This window comes from Elephas maximus, chromosome 20 (assembly GCF_024166365.1).
Source record: "Elephas maximus indicus isolate mEleMax1 chromosome 20, mEleMax1 primary haplotype, whole genome shotgun sequence".
NCBI classification, from domain to species: domain Eukaryota; kingdom Metazoa; phylum Chordata; class Mammalia; order Proboscidea; family Elephantidae; genus Elephas; species Elephas maximus.
In genome coordinates this window covers 19,833,137-19,850,090 of record NC_064838.1, presented here as the reverse complement: position 1 = coordinate 19,850,090, position 16,954 = coordinate 19,833,137, and the positions used below count along the sequence as shown (strand labels likewise).

At 42.4% G+C, this 16,954-nt stretch overlaps 1 protein-coding gene across 1 annotated transcript in view; it reads left to right on the top strand.

Moving 5' to 3' along the window:
- Positions 1 to 12,831, top strand: part of RYBP (RING1 and YY1 binding protein) — a 90,295-nt gene extending 77,464 nt beyond the window's left edge. The window contains exons 3-5 of the mRNA XM_049861820.1: positions 8,056 to 8,232; positions 8,319 to 8,417; positions 8,843 to 12,831. Of these exons, the coding sequence (XP_049717777.1) occupies positions 8,056 to 8,232; positions 8,319 to 8,417; positions 8,843 to 9,095 (529 nt within the window). The 3' untranslated portion in view covers positions 9,096 to 12,831. The remainder of the gene's footprint in view (positions 1 to 8,055; positions 8,233 to 8,318; positions 8,418 to 8,842) is intronic.
- Positions 12,832 to 16,954: the final 4,123 nt, after the last annotated feature.

Sequence of the window (16,954 nt, the reverse complement as noted above, 5' to 3'; positions counted from 1 at the left end):
CTATAGACTCTTTGATTAAAACGTTCAGTAGTGGTAACTGGGCACCATCCACTTCTTCTGGTCTCATGGCAAAGGAAGCACTTGTTCATGAAGGCAGTAGCCTCACATTCCATTCCATCTTCCTATTCCTGACTCTCCTTCTTCTATTCCAGGTGAGTAGAGACCAGTTGTTGGACCTTAGATGGCCACTTGCAAACATTTAAGACCCCAGACACTACTAAGTGAACTTGGAAGTAGAACAGAAGCATGAAACACTTTATTAGGCCAGTTAATTGGATGTCCCATGAAACCATAAACCCTGAACCTTCAAGCTAAAACACCAAATCCTGTGAGGTGTTGGGTTGTTACTTTAAGTTGGTTTTATGAGTTTCTAGATTTTTTTTTTTTTTTTTTTAATTCTCTGATATCATCTTTAAGGCTTCATGGTCAGTGGTGTTAGAACTAGAATCCTGACTGTCTTCTATCTTTGGCCTTTTGAAAAACACAGTGGGTCAGAAGCAGATTGATAAAAATGAACAGAAAACTAGTTGTTCTTTAGGACCACTTTTCTGTACTAGTTACCAAAACAGGGGCCATTAGTGTTTAGTGGACGATGCTGTTGGGATAGACAGACTCTGATGCTTAACACTTACATTGCCTTAGAGGTAAGTCTATGCGTTGCTCAATTTAAAAATAGGTTATATTCTAAAAATGTATTTGTTTGCAGGTTGCTTGTTTACAACTTGGGTACATCTTATACAGACTAATCTAAAAATCATATTTATTTAGCCTAAATGTGGTTTTAACAAGGTACCTTTGCAAAGAAAAAAAATTTTTTTAATTTTTTGCTGTTTATAAAACGCTTTTATACGTTTGGCCTACCTATTTCTCAAGGCTGAAATGTGTATCGTTCCCATTGCGTTTTTAAAACTTTAGATGGCAGGTGTTACAGAATAATGACTGTGTACAGAGTTTTGTGCTCTTTTTCCAGCTAGGAAGGATATGTTTTAGGGCATCCGTAGTATAGAAATTCAGTCATTCTTGGGGGCGGGGGGGGGAGGTAAAATTCATCCTAGCTGGCTCAATGCATATACATAGGATGACAAGCTACGTGGAGAAGACTCCTTTTAATTGCAGCACCATGATGTGATCTATCATAAAGAGTCATGGGCTCCTGAGAAAAGACTAACCCAATAGAAGGACCTGTTCAGAGTTGTTAAATCTTTTCAAGTTGCTAATTCTTCAACTAACAGATTATCAGGGTAAGGAAGGAGTTGGGGGAATTTGTGCTCTTTACAGTCTGCAAAGAACCTGCTCTGATGAAGACATTTTCCAAGTTATAAAGAACTATATTAATTTCAAGTATCTTAGTGGGGGTGGGGGAGAGGATGAGTTGATTTATTCTAAAGCCTTTGTCTTTTGGGTGTTTTAATTGAAACACCAGGTGGAATTCCGTCAGAGGGCAAAATGCATAAATGAGTGTTGATGAAAACTGGAAGTAATCAAGGAAGAGAGATAAGTTATTAGAGATTCCTATTGCTCTTTGTTGCCTGAACTACAAGAAGATGACTTTGTTTTGTGGTAGCTGGGCGATAGGGAAGTAAACGAGAACGTAAGATGTCGGGGTCCCCTGAGTAAATGAGAGGAAAAGGAAAACATATGGGGGAAGTGCCTCTTTAAAAATATGGTTTTGCTTGTGGCCCCAAAAGTGGCACAAGTACACACATCAGAACAACACAGAGAAGTATCTTGTTTTGTGTTTTCATCATGCTCATTTGTTCACATGCGATCACACTCTGAAATTTTTCATCTTCAAAAATTAAGGCTATCCTCAGATAAAGATTTGCTTCACTTTTTATGAAATAGATCTCTTTTCTGAAATACTAGCTGTTTAAATGCAAGTAAACATGTTTTCCTGATGATGTCTATTATTGAAGTTATGCAGATTTTTTTACTTGTGAACTCTATTGTAATAGTAACAATAAACCTATAAAACAGTATATTTTAAGGAGACCAGATTTTTTTCCTAAAAAATAATAGTCTCAAAGAAGATACCAAAAACTCTTTTGTGCTGTTCTTACTCGTGAGGAAACCTGGCTATTCTGTTTACCATATTGAATCTCTGGTCAAGTAATTTGGGGTTTTTTTTTTTTTTTTTGCTTATTTTGGTTAGTTGGTTGGTTTTTAATTTGAGGCTTAGATGCCAAAAGCTATACCTACCATGTGCGTTGATCTAATGTTTTCCACTTTACTATGAAGACTGTTAATTTCCTATTTAAGGTCTCTGTTAACTGGGAAACCTGAATGATCTTACAGACCCAGACTCTCAGGTTTCTCAGCAGACCAGCCTGTCCAGCACTATATTGAAAGAGGTCTGTCCATTAAACAAGAGCTGTTGACATTGTGTTGTATGACACTCAGAAGATTTCAGTAAGCAGTGTAGTTTTATAGGAAGTAATTATTTCTCACTGATTAGTAGTGGTAAATGTCTTACAGGGAATCTTCCGAAGGCAGTGAAAAGCCAAGAGGAATATTCCTGCGAGCTTCCCTTTCCTTTTTCTCTTCACTTAAGGATAACCAGCTTCTTGTCTGAGTGAAGAGTATGGCAGGGGTAATGAGGGCATTGTGATTCTTGGGGAAGTATCTAGCTAAACTCGACCTGGGTTGACCCGGGCTTTTCATTCCTAGTCCCTTGTGCTCAGGTCACATCACCCTCTCTCCTTCCCCCACTCTCATGCGTGCACACACCAAAAATTATATCTGGACTCTTCAAAGGTTTGAAGATAACTTTTGTAATAGGGATCCGTGGAAAGTGTCCAGATGGAGCTAGGTTAAAATCCCAGGCACTGTGAACCTTGGACAAGTTTCTCAATCCTTCTACTTCTCAGCCTTCCTCATTCGTAAAATGAAGTCAATAATTCCTCTTCTCAAAAATGCAGTGCTAAATCTGGCTTCATGGTATTCCTGTCTTATGGCTATGAAATTGTTCTGCCTGTCTTGCTGCAGGTACAAGTTGTATTTTCTCACCTGAAGAACCAGGCCTGGCTTCACAAAAGTTTCTGTTTCTCACTGGGGTGGGATATTCACATTTTTACACATGACAGGAGAGTATTCATCTAGAAATAAGGAGGAGACAGATGGCAAAAGCAGCCAGAATGGTTTTGACATTGTGGCAGCTTTATTTGGGAGGTTTCCCGTTGGTGGCCCTTCTAGTTTTCTTTACCTTCTCCCCTCATACCCTCTCAGGTGAACCCCTCCTCCGCTCCCGCGTGGGAATATTTGGGGAGCTAGTTGGAAAACAAGTCCTCACAAACTGGACCAGTAAGCAACATCATGATAAACGAAGAAAAGATTGAAGTGGTCAAGGATTTCATTTTACTTGGATCCACAATCAGCACCCACGGAAACAGCAGTCAAGAAATCAGACAGTGTATTGCACTGGGCAAAAAAAAACCCACAACTCATTGCCATCGAGTTGATTCTGACCCATAGCGACCCTACAGGACAGAGTGGAACTGCTCCGTAGGATTTCCAAGGAGCAACTGGTAGATTCGAACTGCCAACCGTTTGGTTAACAGCTACGTGCTTAACCACTCTGCCACAAATCTGCTGCAAAAGACCTCTTGAAAGTGTTCGCAACAAAGATACACTTTGAGGACTAAGGTGCACCTGACTAAAGCCATGCAATTTCCAGTCATCTCATATTTCCAGTCATCTCATATTCATGGGATAAGGAAGACTGGAGAAGAATTGATGCCGTTGAATTATGGTATTGGCGAAGAATATTGAATATACCAAGGACTGCCAGGGGAACGAACAAATCTGTCTTGGAAGAAGACAGAATGCTCCTTAGAAACGGGGGTGGCAAGACTGCGTCTTACGTACATAGGACATGTTGCCAGGAGGGACCAGTCCCTGAAGAAGGATATCATGCTTGGCAAAGTAGAGGATCAGCAAAAGAGAAGAAGACCCCCAAGGAGATAGATGGACACCATGGCTGCAACAGTGGGCTCAAATATAGCAATGATTGTGAGAATGGCACAGGACTGAGCAGTGTTTTGTTCTGTTGCACATAGGATCAGTATGAGTCAGAACCAACTGAACAGCACCTAACAACAACAATAGTTGGAAAAAGCAGTTTTAATAATCGAAGTAATAAATGCTCATCTGTTACTGAAGGTTTTTTGTGGGGGAAGAGTGAGGGATGGTTGAAGAGTTAAGTTGTTGCTTATAGGCATTATATGGAATTTAGAACACGGCAGTATTTCTGAAACAATATAGGCATTTTTAGCAGATGCTCCATTTATCTTGGTAATAATCAGGTCTCAGATAGCCCTTTCCATTTGCAAACTTTGATGTCCACAGAAGAGAGGAAGACTTGTTTCACTGTTACAGTGAAGCATTTTTTTGCTTAGGAACACACACAGACATTCACACCTCTGTGCACACACACTGCGTGTTAGGAGGAATTGCGGCTAAGGTGTACCTTTTGTATGTGTAGCTTTTGTTGCATGCGCTGAAGAAGAATTCTGAGGGTCGGTTTGTCAAAGCGTTGAGGATACTCGCCATTGGCAGAAACATTCAGACGGCATCTCATCTTTTGTCTGCAGTAGCCTGAGAGCCTTGGCAAGGTGGCCTTGTTAGGAGGTAGTCAGTCTGTTACAGTCATGCTCTCTGGGTGGCAGAGACCTGCTGCTGGTAGGTAGACCACACTCATGCAGTTAAGGGCAATTTGAGAGACAAAAGTAACTTCCTTTTCTCTCTGGTCGTCACTAGCTCTCTTTTTGTTAGTGCCTGCTACTCATTTAACCAGACACCGCCTCTAATCTGCACGAGTGTTGACATTCTTCTCTGATTTCTCATTTCTAAACTGTGCCCACAGACTTGCCTCAGCTCACAGTCCTGGCTCCTATATCCTTGGGAATGGAGAGGCCAGCTGTGAGAGAACCTCATAAAAATGATGAGTTATCTTTACCTAACATCTCTTTCTTGTCTTCACTTCTGGACCAGGACTTTTTGATTGCATTCTTTCTCTCTTTCCTCTGGGTCTTTGCTCTATGAGTTTAACCCTTTTTCTTGCCTACCCATAGTCTTTCTTCCTCTTCCAGTGTTTATCATGATTCCAGAGTCCTTTATCTCTAGCAATCCTCTTCAGACCCTGCTCACCCCTTCAGGTGACGAACAGACCACCCCTTACCTCAGCACCACAGCTCTCAAAAAGGGGGCTCTGTTTACCACTTCTGTGTTAACACCCCGTCAGCCTTCTTCAATCCCTTGGTATTGGCAGCCCTGATGACATGTGATCTGGTCCCCTAAAAAGTCAGCAGTGACCTCCTAATTAAAAATCATGTGTCCTCTTCTCAGTCATCCTACTTTGTCTTTCTCTGCAATGTTCATTTATTCATCCAGTAAATAAAATGATGGAGTACCTGGCACTGTGCTGAATGCCATGGTGACAAAGGTGATTGACATGTGTCTGTGCCATTGGAGTACACCTCTGGCGAATTGGTAAGTATAGTGTAGGTGACATCATAGAATTCCATAGGTGTCTTAGAATGAGAGAGGCACCTCCTCTAACTCGCATTGGGTGGGGCTGTGGTGATGAGGCTGTGCATTTTCTGGGGCTGGGCATCTGGCGTACTTTGATTCTCTCAGTGTTTAAACCCATTACAAAAAACAAACCCATTGCCGTCGAGTTGATTCAGAGTTAAGGCGCCCCTATAGGACAAAGTAGAACTGCCCCATAGAGTTCCCAAGGAGTGCCTGGTAGATTTGAACTGCTGACCTTTTGGTTAGCAGCCGTAGCTCTAGCTCTTGACTATGTCAGCAGAGTTGCCCTCAGTGTTTAAGGTATACTTAAATTGGTGCCTGTGGAGCCTCGATGGCACAGTGGTTAAGCTTTCAGCTGCTAACCTAAAGGTTGGCAGTTCGAATCCACCAGCTGCTCCTTGGGAGCCCTATGGGGCAGTTTAGCTTTGTCTTACAGGGTGGCTGTTGAGTCATTATAGACTTGATGGCAGGGGGGGTTGGTTTTTTTTGTTTTGTGTTTTTTGGTTTTAAATTGGTGTCCAGATGTCTTCTCTTCTGGGTCAGATTTCTCTGGAGTAAAGTACATATATTGACTTCATTGAAATTCTACTACAAGGTGTAGTTTTCCATGAAGTTTCAATGGTTTAGTCACATTATTAGCTTTGGGGCTGAGTTATTCCATTGCGATACCTTCGTATTGGTTGATGTATGGCACTTGGTAACCCCTGTGAATAGCTGATACCTGTGTCCCCAGTGAGTGCTCGTGAGTGTGGTGGGGATTATCTCCTTCCTAAGTATTAATACAGCCATAATTTCTCTTAGAACCTGTGAGAAGAGAAAGTTATATTTCCACGGAGGTTGCATGTGTTTTTGGGGGGTGGGAGAATGCTTAGAGTAAGTGCATTCTCCCTTGACGGGTGCTTCCCCATGTCTTTGACTCCCTTGCTCAGTGACAAGTGACACCACATGTGACCTGGGCTGAGATGTACTTGCAGGTGTCTGAGTTTCAGGGTGTGGTCTGTGTTGCTGGAGACCAATAGGAAACTTGCTCAGAGATGGCACCTTTGCTTGTATGTTTTCTTGCAAAGCCACGCTACCACTGAACGAGCACTGAAAACGCCCAAAACAAACCCAGTGCCTTCAGCACTTATGCTAACCTTGATGGTGTCAGGGAGTAAGTGCTGGCTTGAAAAATTATCTGGATTCTAGACCCCATCCTGCCTTCTCTCTCTTACATAACTGTATGGGATTTGGCACGGAATGAGACATAACTTACTGGCTTTGATGACTAGGCAATGAGAGTAGACTGTACGGCCTTATTAGGTCACTGGTGGTGGTAGGGTCTAGATTTGTAACTGGAGGCCTCCCTAGCCTAACAACAGCCGTCCCCTCCCTCTCCTGCATCCCTAGTCAGCCACATCACATCCACTGGCAAAGGTTCTCCCATATGTGCACCTAGCAACGTGGCTGTTTTATTTGTGTCTTTGATTTCTTGCAAAGAATAGCAGAAATATTTCAGGGGGAAGCTTTGTTTTATTTTCCCTAGGTTTGTTGTTTTTTCCAGTCTTCCACCCCACGTGCTCCCCTTGATAGGCCAGATGTAGTTAGGCCATCGCCCCCTTCCTGGGGAATGGAAAAAACTAAAGCATCTGAAAGTGACCCTTTGATGACACCAGTTGCTTCACCTCGTTAATGACCCGATTGGATGTTTGTTTTTCTACCTTGTGCTTGGAGAGTTTATTATATTGCAAATGTCTGTCTAGATGCGAATGTCTTTGAAAATTCATGTTATATAGAAAAGTCCATAGGCATTCCATTCTCCCTTTCCTTTTTGGACCTCTGAATGGCCATGCATTGTTGAAAAGTGTTTGGCACCACTTAGGATTGTAAACAATAGTGTGAAGAATCAGTGTCAGTTGGAGATTGGCGCGGACGTAATTGTTGATGGCACAATGAATGTCTTACTTGTCGAAGATTTTTTCTAGTGACTTTCAGTCTTCCCCCCCTTGGGAGCTAGTGTGAGCCACAGTTACCTTTTACTGCTCTGTGTGTGCTGTCCTTGCCAATCACAGCACTGCAGGGGAGCAGACCATGTTGGAATAATTAGATTGAGGAGTGAATGTCACACTTCTAATTTCATTCTTTTCAAGGGATTACCAGTGTCCGTTTAATAAAATGAGATTAGCCCTGTGAAGCAAGAGTATTTGAAAGCTGTCAGTATAATCTTGACAGCTCAGAGGAAGTCTCAGCACTCTCAAGAGACAGTGTCAGGCTGTACTGGCTGAAGTACTCACTCTGCAGAGGAGTAGGCATGCTGTGTGACCACGTGTGTGTCACGGAGATACACAGAAGGTGGCTGTGAAAAAGACAGCAGTCTATGGATTTATCCAGGCTACATAGAAATAGTCATAGGAAAATAATGCTTACCATGCAGTGGAGCTCTGATTTGCTGCCAGGTACCAGTCGAAGAAAGTATAAGACCTGAATAAAGGATTTAAAGCAATATTTACAAAGCAAATAATGATATATCTTTTCTTGAACTTTTAGAAAACCCCGGATAAATTCTCAGCTGGTTGCACAACAAGTGGCACAGCAGTACGCCACTCCCCCACCTCCCAAAAAGGAGAAGAAGGAGAAAGTTGAAAAGCAAGACAAAGAGAAGCCTGAGAAAGATAAAGAAATTAGCCCTAGTGTTACCAAGAAGAACACCAACAAGAAAACAAAGTAAGTTCCTGGCTAACTAAGTATATTATTTTGCCGGTGAATAAAAGATACCTTTTAAGTGTCTCTTTTAAATCCTCCTCTTTTAGACCAAAGTCTGATATTCTGAAAGACCCTCCTAGCGAAGCAAACAGCATACAGTCTGCAAATGCTACGACAAAGACCAGTGAAACCAATCACACCTCAAGGTACTTTGAAATGAGAATAAAATAATTGCTGCCCTGATTTACATAATCATAACCAGGGACCAGTGTGGCTTTGTACTTGTGAGTTTGTAGGCTGAGAAGGGTGGGGTGAAGAACTTGGTGTGGGACTATTAACTTTTTTCTTTTTTTTAAATAAAAGCTACTTTTCATGTAACCGTGGCCAAAACAGGATAAAAGAGAAAGCCTGGTGACTAGTAATTTTTCACAGTCCCAAGCTTTGCCAGCTGATGGTTGGTTTCTGTCACCGCTAAAGCCACACAGGACGCTTTGTAATGAGTTTGGTGTGTGCGCTAGCTTCCTTGCGGCAGCATCACGAGGTCTTTGTGTGTACTGATGGTCTTCTGCCGGAAGTCATTTCCAATCCGTAGCCTATCTAATAGCCTGTCCCCCTGTGGTGTTCCTTTCAGGCCCAGGCTGAAAAACGTCGACAGGAGCACTGCACAGCAGTTGGCAGTAACTGTGGGCAACGTCACCGTCATTATCACAGACTTTAAGGAAAAGACTCGTTCCTCGTCGACATCCTCCTCCACAGTGACCTCCAGTGCGGGGTCAGAACAGCAGAACCAGAGCAGCTCGGGCTCGGAGAGCACAGACAAGGGCTCCTCCCGCTCCTCGACACCCAAGGGCGACATGTCAGCCGTAAATGATGAATCTTTCTGAAATTGCACATGGAATTGTGAAAACTATGAATCAGGGTATGAAATTCAAATCCTCCACCTGCCCATGCTGCTTGCACCCCTGGAGATTCTTCTGTGGACGTCGGCCTCTTAGTGACGCTGCCAGGATAAGTGCTGCTCGCCATGGGCACCTGGCCACCAAGGAATTTCGCACCCTGACGATTACTCTTGACACTTTTATGTATTCCATTGTTTTATATGATTTTCCTAACAATCATTTATAATTGGATGTGCTCCTGAATCTACTTTTTATAAAAAAAAAAAAAAAAAAAATCTGCTGTGCACAATTTTCCATGTACATTACAACTGGTTTTTTGTTTTTGTTTTGTTGGGGGGTGGGCTGGGGGGGGAGGGAACTTTTATTTATTGTGTTCACAGACTCCATCTTTTCAGCATATCCTTTTAAGTTTAGTTCTTTCTTCCAGTTATACTATGTACTATCAGTTTTGATATAACTATATATATATATAAATATAAAATTATATATAAAGGGTTATTTGAAACCAATCCATGGCAACGCTGGTGCTTGATACACTGTGAAGTGAACACAACATTGAACAGTTACAGATCTGGGACAGTCCCTTCTATGAAAGTGCTGAAATTAAATTAAAGTCAGTCTTACATGAAGTATGTTCCAACCCACTTGGGAACTTGACCTCTCTCATCTGTCTGAAGAGTACTGGATGATATAAAAGTAAATATATTTTTTAAACAATGTGATCTCAAATTTAAAGACTGCTCCAGATAGCCTGCATTTGCAATGGAATAACTGACAAATCGTAAGTGGTTTAGGGAGGGCTTTGATCATTCAAAAATAACTAGCTCCAGAATGCCAAGTATTCATGTAAATTACGGTTCCATGTTAACATTGCTGTTCTTACATAAGCATTCATGAAAATACGGTATTCTGTAACTCGAATTCCATCCATTTTCCAGACCTCTACTCATGTCTGAGGTGAATCTGCAAACTCTGTCTTAGTTTTAGGGTTACAGCAGTCTCAACTGTGTGTTTTTGGTCCACACAGGAAGCAGTTCCTTGTTTCCACTTTCCATGTGGCATTGCAGAGGTGGTTTTTGGTAATTAAAATTTGTTCCCCTCATGTCCTCTTGTCTCACCCCTTACCCTGCCAATTCAGTGGTGAGAATTAGTTCTTTCCTTTCTTGAAATCGACCGTTGTTTGTTTTACTGAAGAAAGGTTATCTACCACACATCCAGTGCCGACATGGAGCTTTTCAGTGTTGGGAGACATTTCTCAGTTCCCTGCTGTGGGAAGAAACTCAAGTTGTGAAGGCTTAAGAGCCAGCAGCCAGCTTTGCGGAGAAAGCACATGCTGATGGCGACTGTGTGATGTTTTTCTTCCTTGACATGAAGATGACTAAACTCTGAAGTTTCTTTTCATTCTTTTTTACTGTCTTGCAAAAAACAAAGACCACTATTGTGATTCCACCCCTCCCCATTTTTAATTTCTGTTTTGTTTTGCATTTAGGGGTCTCATTTGACTTTTACATTCATATACCCACAGAGTTCAAAGTACTTCAGTTATTTCAAGCATCGGGATTTGATACTAATCTTTAATTTGACATCCTTCAGGAGCATAGCAGGTTTGTAATAAAGCACCACATTTTGGTGTTAAAAACCTGGTTCAGGTAAAAATAGAAGCAACTTCTGTCTGTGGAGGCAACAAGTAAAAAAATTAACAGCTTGACTTGAGTAGCCAACAGGAAAGGTTCCTTTCACATTTACATTAAAACTATTCTGTAGTCACTGATACACCATAATTTAAATTCTCTTCTCAAAAGGTATAGATGACAAAGCAGTGCCGTTTGTTGCTGTGGTCCTGTTCTCACATGCATGGACAATGTTCCCCTCTTTTTAAAAGAGTGCTTGTGTCTGGGATGCAAGCTGTGCTTACCTTTTTTAAATACATTTTTAAAGTATTTATTAATGAACCAAAGGAAATCAAATGCTTTCTATAAGCATCAGAATATATAATACATAGTGATTTGACTATGAATTTTAAATCCACATTTTAATATTAGTGGGATATTGCAAAGACATTCCTTCTAAAGTTTTAATATTCCGTTTATTAAGGGTCTCAGGGACGGTAAATTAGTCAGCCATATTTATTTTCCAGAGGTATAAGGAATTGCTGTTTTTTAATTAACTTTTCTAAAAAAAAAATTTTAAATGCCACCAAATTCATGTGGGTTGCACTGCTTTTTAAATCAGTAAGTGTTGGTATGCACCTTGTTCAGAAACACTGTGTACTTTTTCAAAATTAGTTTCATGTAAAGTGATTGGACCCCTAGTTTAGTGGGAAATGCTGACAACCAGCTACTCATAGGCTGCTAATTAATTCATTGCCCGTGTCTTGGTTTTTCAGTTTTGCCTCCATTAAAAATTAAAAAGAGTAAAGAGCGGGGGAGGGGTGAAGGAAGGAAGGATTGCTCTAGAACAAATGGAAGGAAACTGCCATTTTGGTAGAACCTGCAGCTAACGGTGGAAGTTACCTAAGCAATCAGATGTTACTGGGCCAGCCCGTTAGCTGCTGTTGTGTATTCTATTGAGGTAGTGAGGTGGTAGGTACTTTAGACTCTTCTAAAATTGATGACATCCCTCAGGCATGTATTCTGGAAATGGAATTCCTGTAACTTCCTGCGTTTGCAGTTTGCCCTACAATAGTAGGCAGCACGTAAAAACACTAGTGTAGATGATAAAGATTTATATTCAGAGAGGACCAGAAATACTTGGTATTCAGTGGCACAGACAGCAGGTTAAAAACAAAACAAAGCACAGTGTTATGCTTGCAAGTTTCCATTTGTTTTAATGCCGCAAGACCTTTCACACTTGTGCGTGCGTGCGCGCACAGAGCTTACCTGACTTGGTCTGCTTGAGTCATTCAGTTTAAAAAAAAAAAAAGATAAAGACGTCTTGACACCCACAAAGTACTTTAATCAAAACCTTTCAGTTTCAATTTGGATATTTAAAAACATCGGCAGAAGCTTCTGTGAGTTTAGTTCCACTAAGATGTTTCACCTGCCTTATCAAGACCATTCTCAGTCTACTTTTTTAAGCTACCGTATCTTAAATTATTGAAAATTTATTAATTGCTGAATATATAATAACCTTTGCTTGTATGTAACCGAAAATGGTTTAAGAGCCAACATTTAGAGTATGACAATGGAGCTGAACAGTTTTTAATGCGCAAGCAGTTCTGTTCTTGTGTATGACTTGTAACCTTAATTTACTGTGTAAAGATGGTTACATTATTTCCTTAGCTTTGTTTGTTGGAGACAAATAGAGAATGCTTGTTAAGTATGTCAAAACATAATCTTGTGAATTTTTGTTCATGTTATTATACGAGCTATATTTTTCATTTGCCCAGAAAGACAGCTTGTATAACGCTTTTTGGAAGTTTCTGCTCTGTAACGTCTTTAGAGCTGACAGTCTGTTAGGTTTGTTTTTTTCTTCATGCTAAAAGTGTCAGTTGGTGGTTTTGTGAACTGGTCAGAAATTCACAGGTCTTAAATGTTTGGGGGAGATTTATATTGGACACTGCTCTTTGTCTAGCAAATAAAAAGATGTTAATATATTCCTGTTCCTGGCATGTGCACGACTATGTTATTAGAAGCCACTTTATCATTTTCTTGCTTTAAATAGAAATGTCTATTTATGAATTCTGCTTGTAGTTTTTTCACAAATAAAATAGTAAAATTTACATTGGAAATCTTTATTTTTGTGTGTGTAGATTTTAGCCTTTAAAAAAAAAAAGTTACTTTTTGTACTCCACTTTTTAACCTGTGGAGTATTTCCAGTGTGAACAGGAGGCTCACTTCATTTTCAGGACTTCAGTTTAACGAGCTGGATTTGGGGGTCTCAGTCCATGTCTTAGAGGTGCAGCAGAAGGCATGATTGAGCCAAAGAATGGCCAAATCTTGGAAGAAACTGAACTAATGAAATCTACCAGAAATACATTTTAATTTTAAAATTCTGGAAGCACATTTTTTTATTTCCACCAGAAAAACAAGAATACGCTTTTGCTCCACCTTCATCAGCTGTCTCAGTGTATCCTTTGGGATAGGTTTCATTGATTTAAAGAAAGGAAATGGTGATAATGCCTGAAATGATAACCTCAGTGGACTGAGGAAGCATATGACTGAAAACCCTCAAAAGACAACCCCTGGTTCTGGCCAACTGCAGTTGACTGTGTAAACAAAATGTGGCATCAAACCCGGAAGTCATGCCAGCGAAGCGGGCTTATTGCCCCCTGCTCAGGAGACTGCTGCCTGCCGCCGGGCGGGCCACAGCGGTCACCAGAACCTGCGGAAGAACAAGGAGACCGCTTGAAACACTTAAAGGTCCATCCCTCATTGTTATAAGTGCAGCACCCTGATAGGAAAATGGGTGAAAGAAAACTTAGCAAGCTCCATTTTGCTCTGGACTTATTTTCCCGTTTGGCTCCTCAGAAGTCTTACAAAGCGTCAGGAAGGCTCGTCTAAAAGGGTTGAAGAGCTGGGATCAGATGGTGTGGTGTTCTCCACATTGGCATGAATGGATATTAATAGGCCATCTGCTGCTTTCTCTGGTACCCAAGGTGCAATTGTGACTGCTGGTGGCACTGGTACCACCCTTTTTGGAAGGATGGAAGCTGCCTCCCACACTAGTAGGCTTGCGGCAGGTGATCCCTGCGCGGAAGTGCGAGGCTATCTTAGAAAAGAGATCATTTCCGGTATTCCAAATGGGAAGAGAGTTGAAGTCTTCTTTCCTCTAGTGTTCAGCTAAGCTCCAGAGCTGACATCAGACCATCTTACTGAGGAATAAGCATGCCTAGGGACACCACGTGGTGAGATGCTCTCGCCGAATTAGTCTTGATCAAAGTAGGGTAGCATGATGTCTTAAGCCGCAAAGTGCCGGCCGTATGTTCTCTGGCGCTTCCGTCGTCATATGGCATGGAAACCAGAGATCACACAGCCAACAGGCCCCTGCCATGGACAACCAAAAGGACAGCATGAGTACGTCATGGAGGCCCTGTCTTCCCAACAGTTCTGAAGAGCCGTCAAACCAAAGGACAGAGTAGAAGTGCCCCATAGAGTTTCCAAGGAGCGTCTGGTGTGGATTCAAACTGCCAACCTTTTGGTTAGCAGCTGTAGTGCTTCACCACTATGCCACCAGGGTTTCCGAAGAAACATCATAAACCGTAAAATCACAGCACGCGAAGGTCAGAGCCACCCTATGTTAGGATCAAAAGCTCTCGATCAAGGTCTTGTTTGCTAAACAGCTAAAGGCACCAGTTGCTGTTGAGTTGATGACTATGACTTATGGTGGCCCCATGTGTGTCAAAGAAGAACTGATCTATAGGGTTTTCAAAGCTAATATTTCAGAAATAGATCACCAGGCCTTTCTTCCAAGGTGCCTTTTTGTTAGCAGCCAAAGGCATTAGCTATTTACATCGCTTAGGCCTCCAGTCATCTAAGGACACCAGAGTCTAATCTGGCTGTCCTCTAAAAGACTTGTCAGGAAGGCGCAGCCCTTTCCCCACCGGCATATGCCCAATGGAAATAGACCACTGGATGTTGCAGAGAAGGTTCCGCATTTTCTAGGCAGGATCGAAGGATGTGTCTGGTCAGGTGGAGAAGAGCTCAGATCTGAGCCGACCCTGGAGTGAAATAGATTTCCAGGTGTGTGTTCTGCCTGGGAACCCTGCCCTCTCTCCAGGCATTAACCACAGCCTGGTGGTGGGAGTTCGCTATCGCTATCGCACATCCAGGCTCTGAGCGTTTATATAGTCCCTGATTATACATCCAGTGATGTGCTAAAGAAACAGTGACCGAGGAGTGTGTGGAGGGGAGGGGACAGACCAAAAGCAACCCAGCCCTTCAGGTGTTTTTAACCTAGACCAGCAAGTAAGTGACACCGCCTGCAACTGTTCCTGGCCACCTTGAGCTATGTCAGACATCACTAGTCAGTCACAGTGCTCTTTTCAGCTAAATCTGGAATCGGTCCTTAACACAGCTTTACAGGTGCCACTACCACATGGTCACGTGAGGCAAAACCTGTTTGCCATTCCGGATCTGGACAAAACCACCCAAAGCAATTGGGGAGCCGTACAAGGCAGTTTTTAATCAACTCTTCAATTGTGGGGCGTTCCCTGGAACCACAGCAATCCCAAGGAGGGTGCCAGCTTAGAGGCTTGGAGGAGTCAAGAAAGGAGAGAAATGAATGTCCAACACACAACTCTTCAAAGAGTTCAGCTTTCCATTCCAAACAGGGCCAGACAGGAGGATCTTCAGGGAGGTCAGTGTTGAGTGCTGTGACTTTAAAGCAGCTTTAAACCCCAGGCCCCAGGGCCTGCCAAGCATGATGGGTGTCTTGCCATGTAGGCCAACCTGGACCTGCCCAGGCTGTCCTACCGGTTCTGCCTACCTCAGGGCCTCTCGAATGACTGGGCAGAATACCAAACGGATGTGATTCCTGGAAACAACAGGATGCACCTTTGGAGTCAGGACGGGGGGAGACTCCCACCTCCACCTGCCTTGGGGACCTTGGACAAATCAGCCTCCTCAGGCTTGTTCTTCTCATCTGTGAAACGGAAACGAGAAGCGTACCCCCTGCTGGCCCGTCGTGTGCTCCTAGGAGTCACAGGACCACATCCCAGAGGCCGGGTGTGTTCTACCATGGTTTTAATAACACAGAGCAGAATTTTCTTCTGAATTTCTGCTGCTTCACTGATTGCAATGCCAGGAATGAGAAGGTTTGTCCATTTGTTCATTTAATCTTGTTTTTAATTTTTACTTTTTTTTTCTTTTTTTCCTGGCCGGAGAGGAAAGAACAGCTGATTGAAGGGCACGTATAAATAAAGTCCGGTGGTGTTCTGGACAGCTGCTTCGTGTTTCTGTGTCTACTAACAGTGTTATCATGCTTCTGGCTTTTCATCATTAAAGGATTGGTTTTTAAATGATGTTCACTGTCTTGTTATTAAAAAGAAAAAAAACGTTTAGAATCAGCACCTGGCACCGCATCATACAGTAGGAGCTTAATAAGTGCTGGTTGTTGGACTATGTAAATATATATATATGTATATGGAATGCTGATACATTAAATACAGAATATATGTATTTTTTATTAATTGGGAGTGGGAGTTCTCCATTCATGAATAAACTTCACAAGCTTCTAGCACAGAAGCTCGAGCAACAAACCACTACATCAGCCGTGAACACACTCTTGGAGAGGGAATTCCAGATGAGAACTGTTTTTCCAGCCTGAGTAATTCAGCCATCCCAACAGCCCCAGAATGAGGGGAGCACCGTGCATGGGAGTGAGGCGGATATATAAATTGTATTCATTGCCTCTTTACGTTTAAAGGAATTTGTACCCGTTTGAAGACATCTACAGTTGAGTTATCTCATTGGCTGGAGTTATAACAACCTGCCAGCCTGGAAAATGTGTGAATTTGAGGCATCCCCAGGGGGCAAGCCTCTCTAATAAATTATACTGTAAAGTTCCCAGTGACTCCTGCTTGCGGACCATCCTGAGGATGCAGAGGAAGGCAGCAAACAAATAGGGTAATAAGAGGGAGAATTGCAAGCGTCTCACATTCATCTGGGAACAATCAGCAGCCGCCACCGCTGTTAATCATGGTGCTATGGATAGATGGGCCAGCTCGCCTGTGCAGCCGGCAAGAGGTGGGGACTGCTTTGGTGGGCTGTTGAGCAGAGACAGGACTCCAGTGCCCCTGCCAAGCTCACCACTCTCCTTTATCACCCGAGTGGGAACTTCTGCCCAAGGAGACTGAGTGAACTGGCAAGGGAGACACGTATGTGAGTTGACGTTTTTTATGTTCC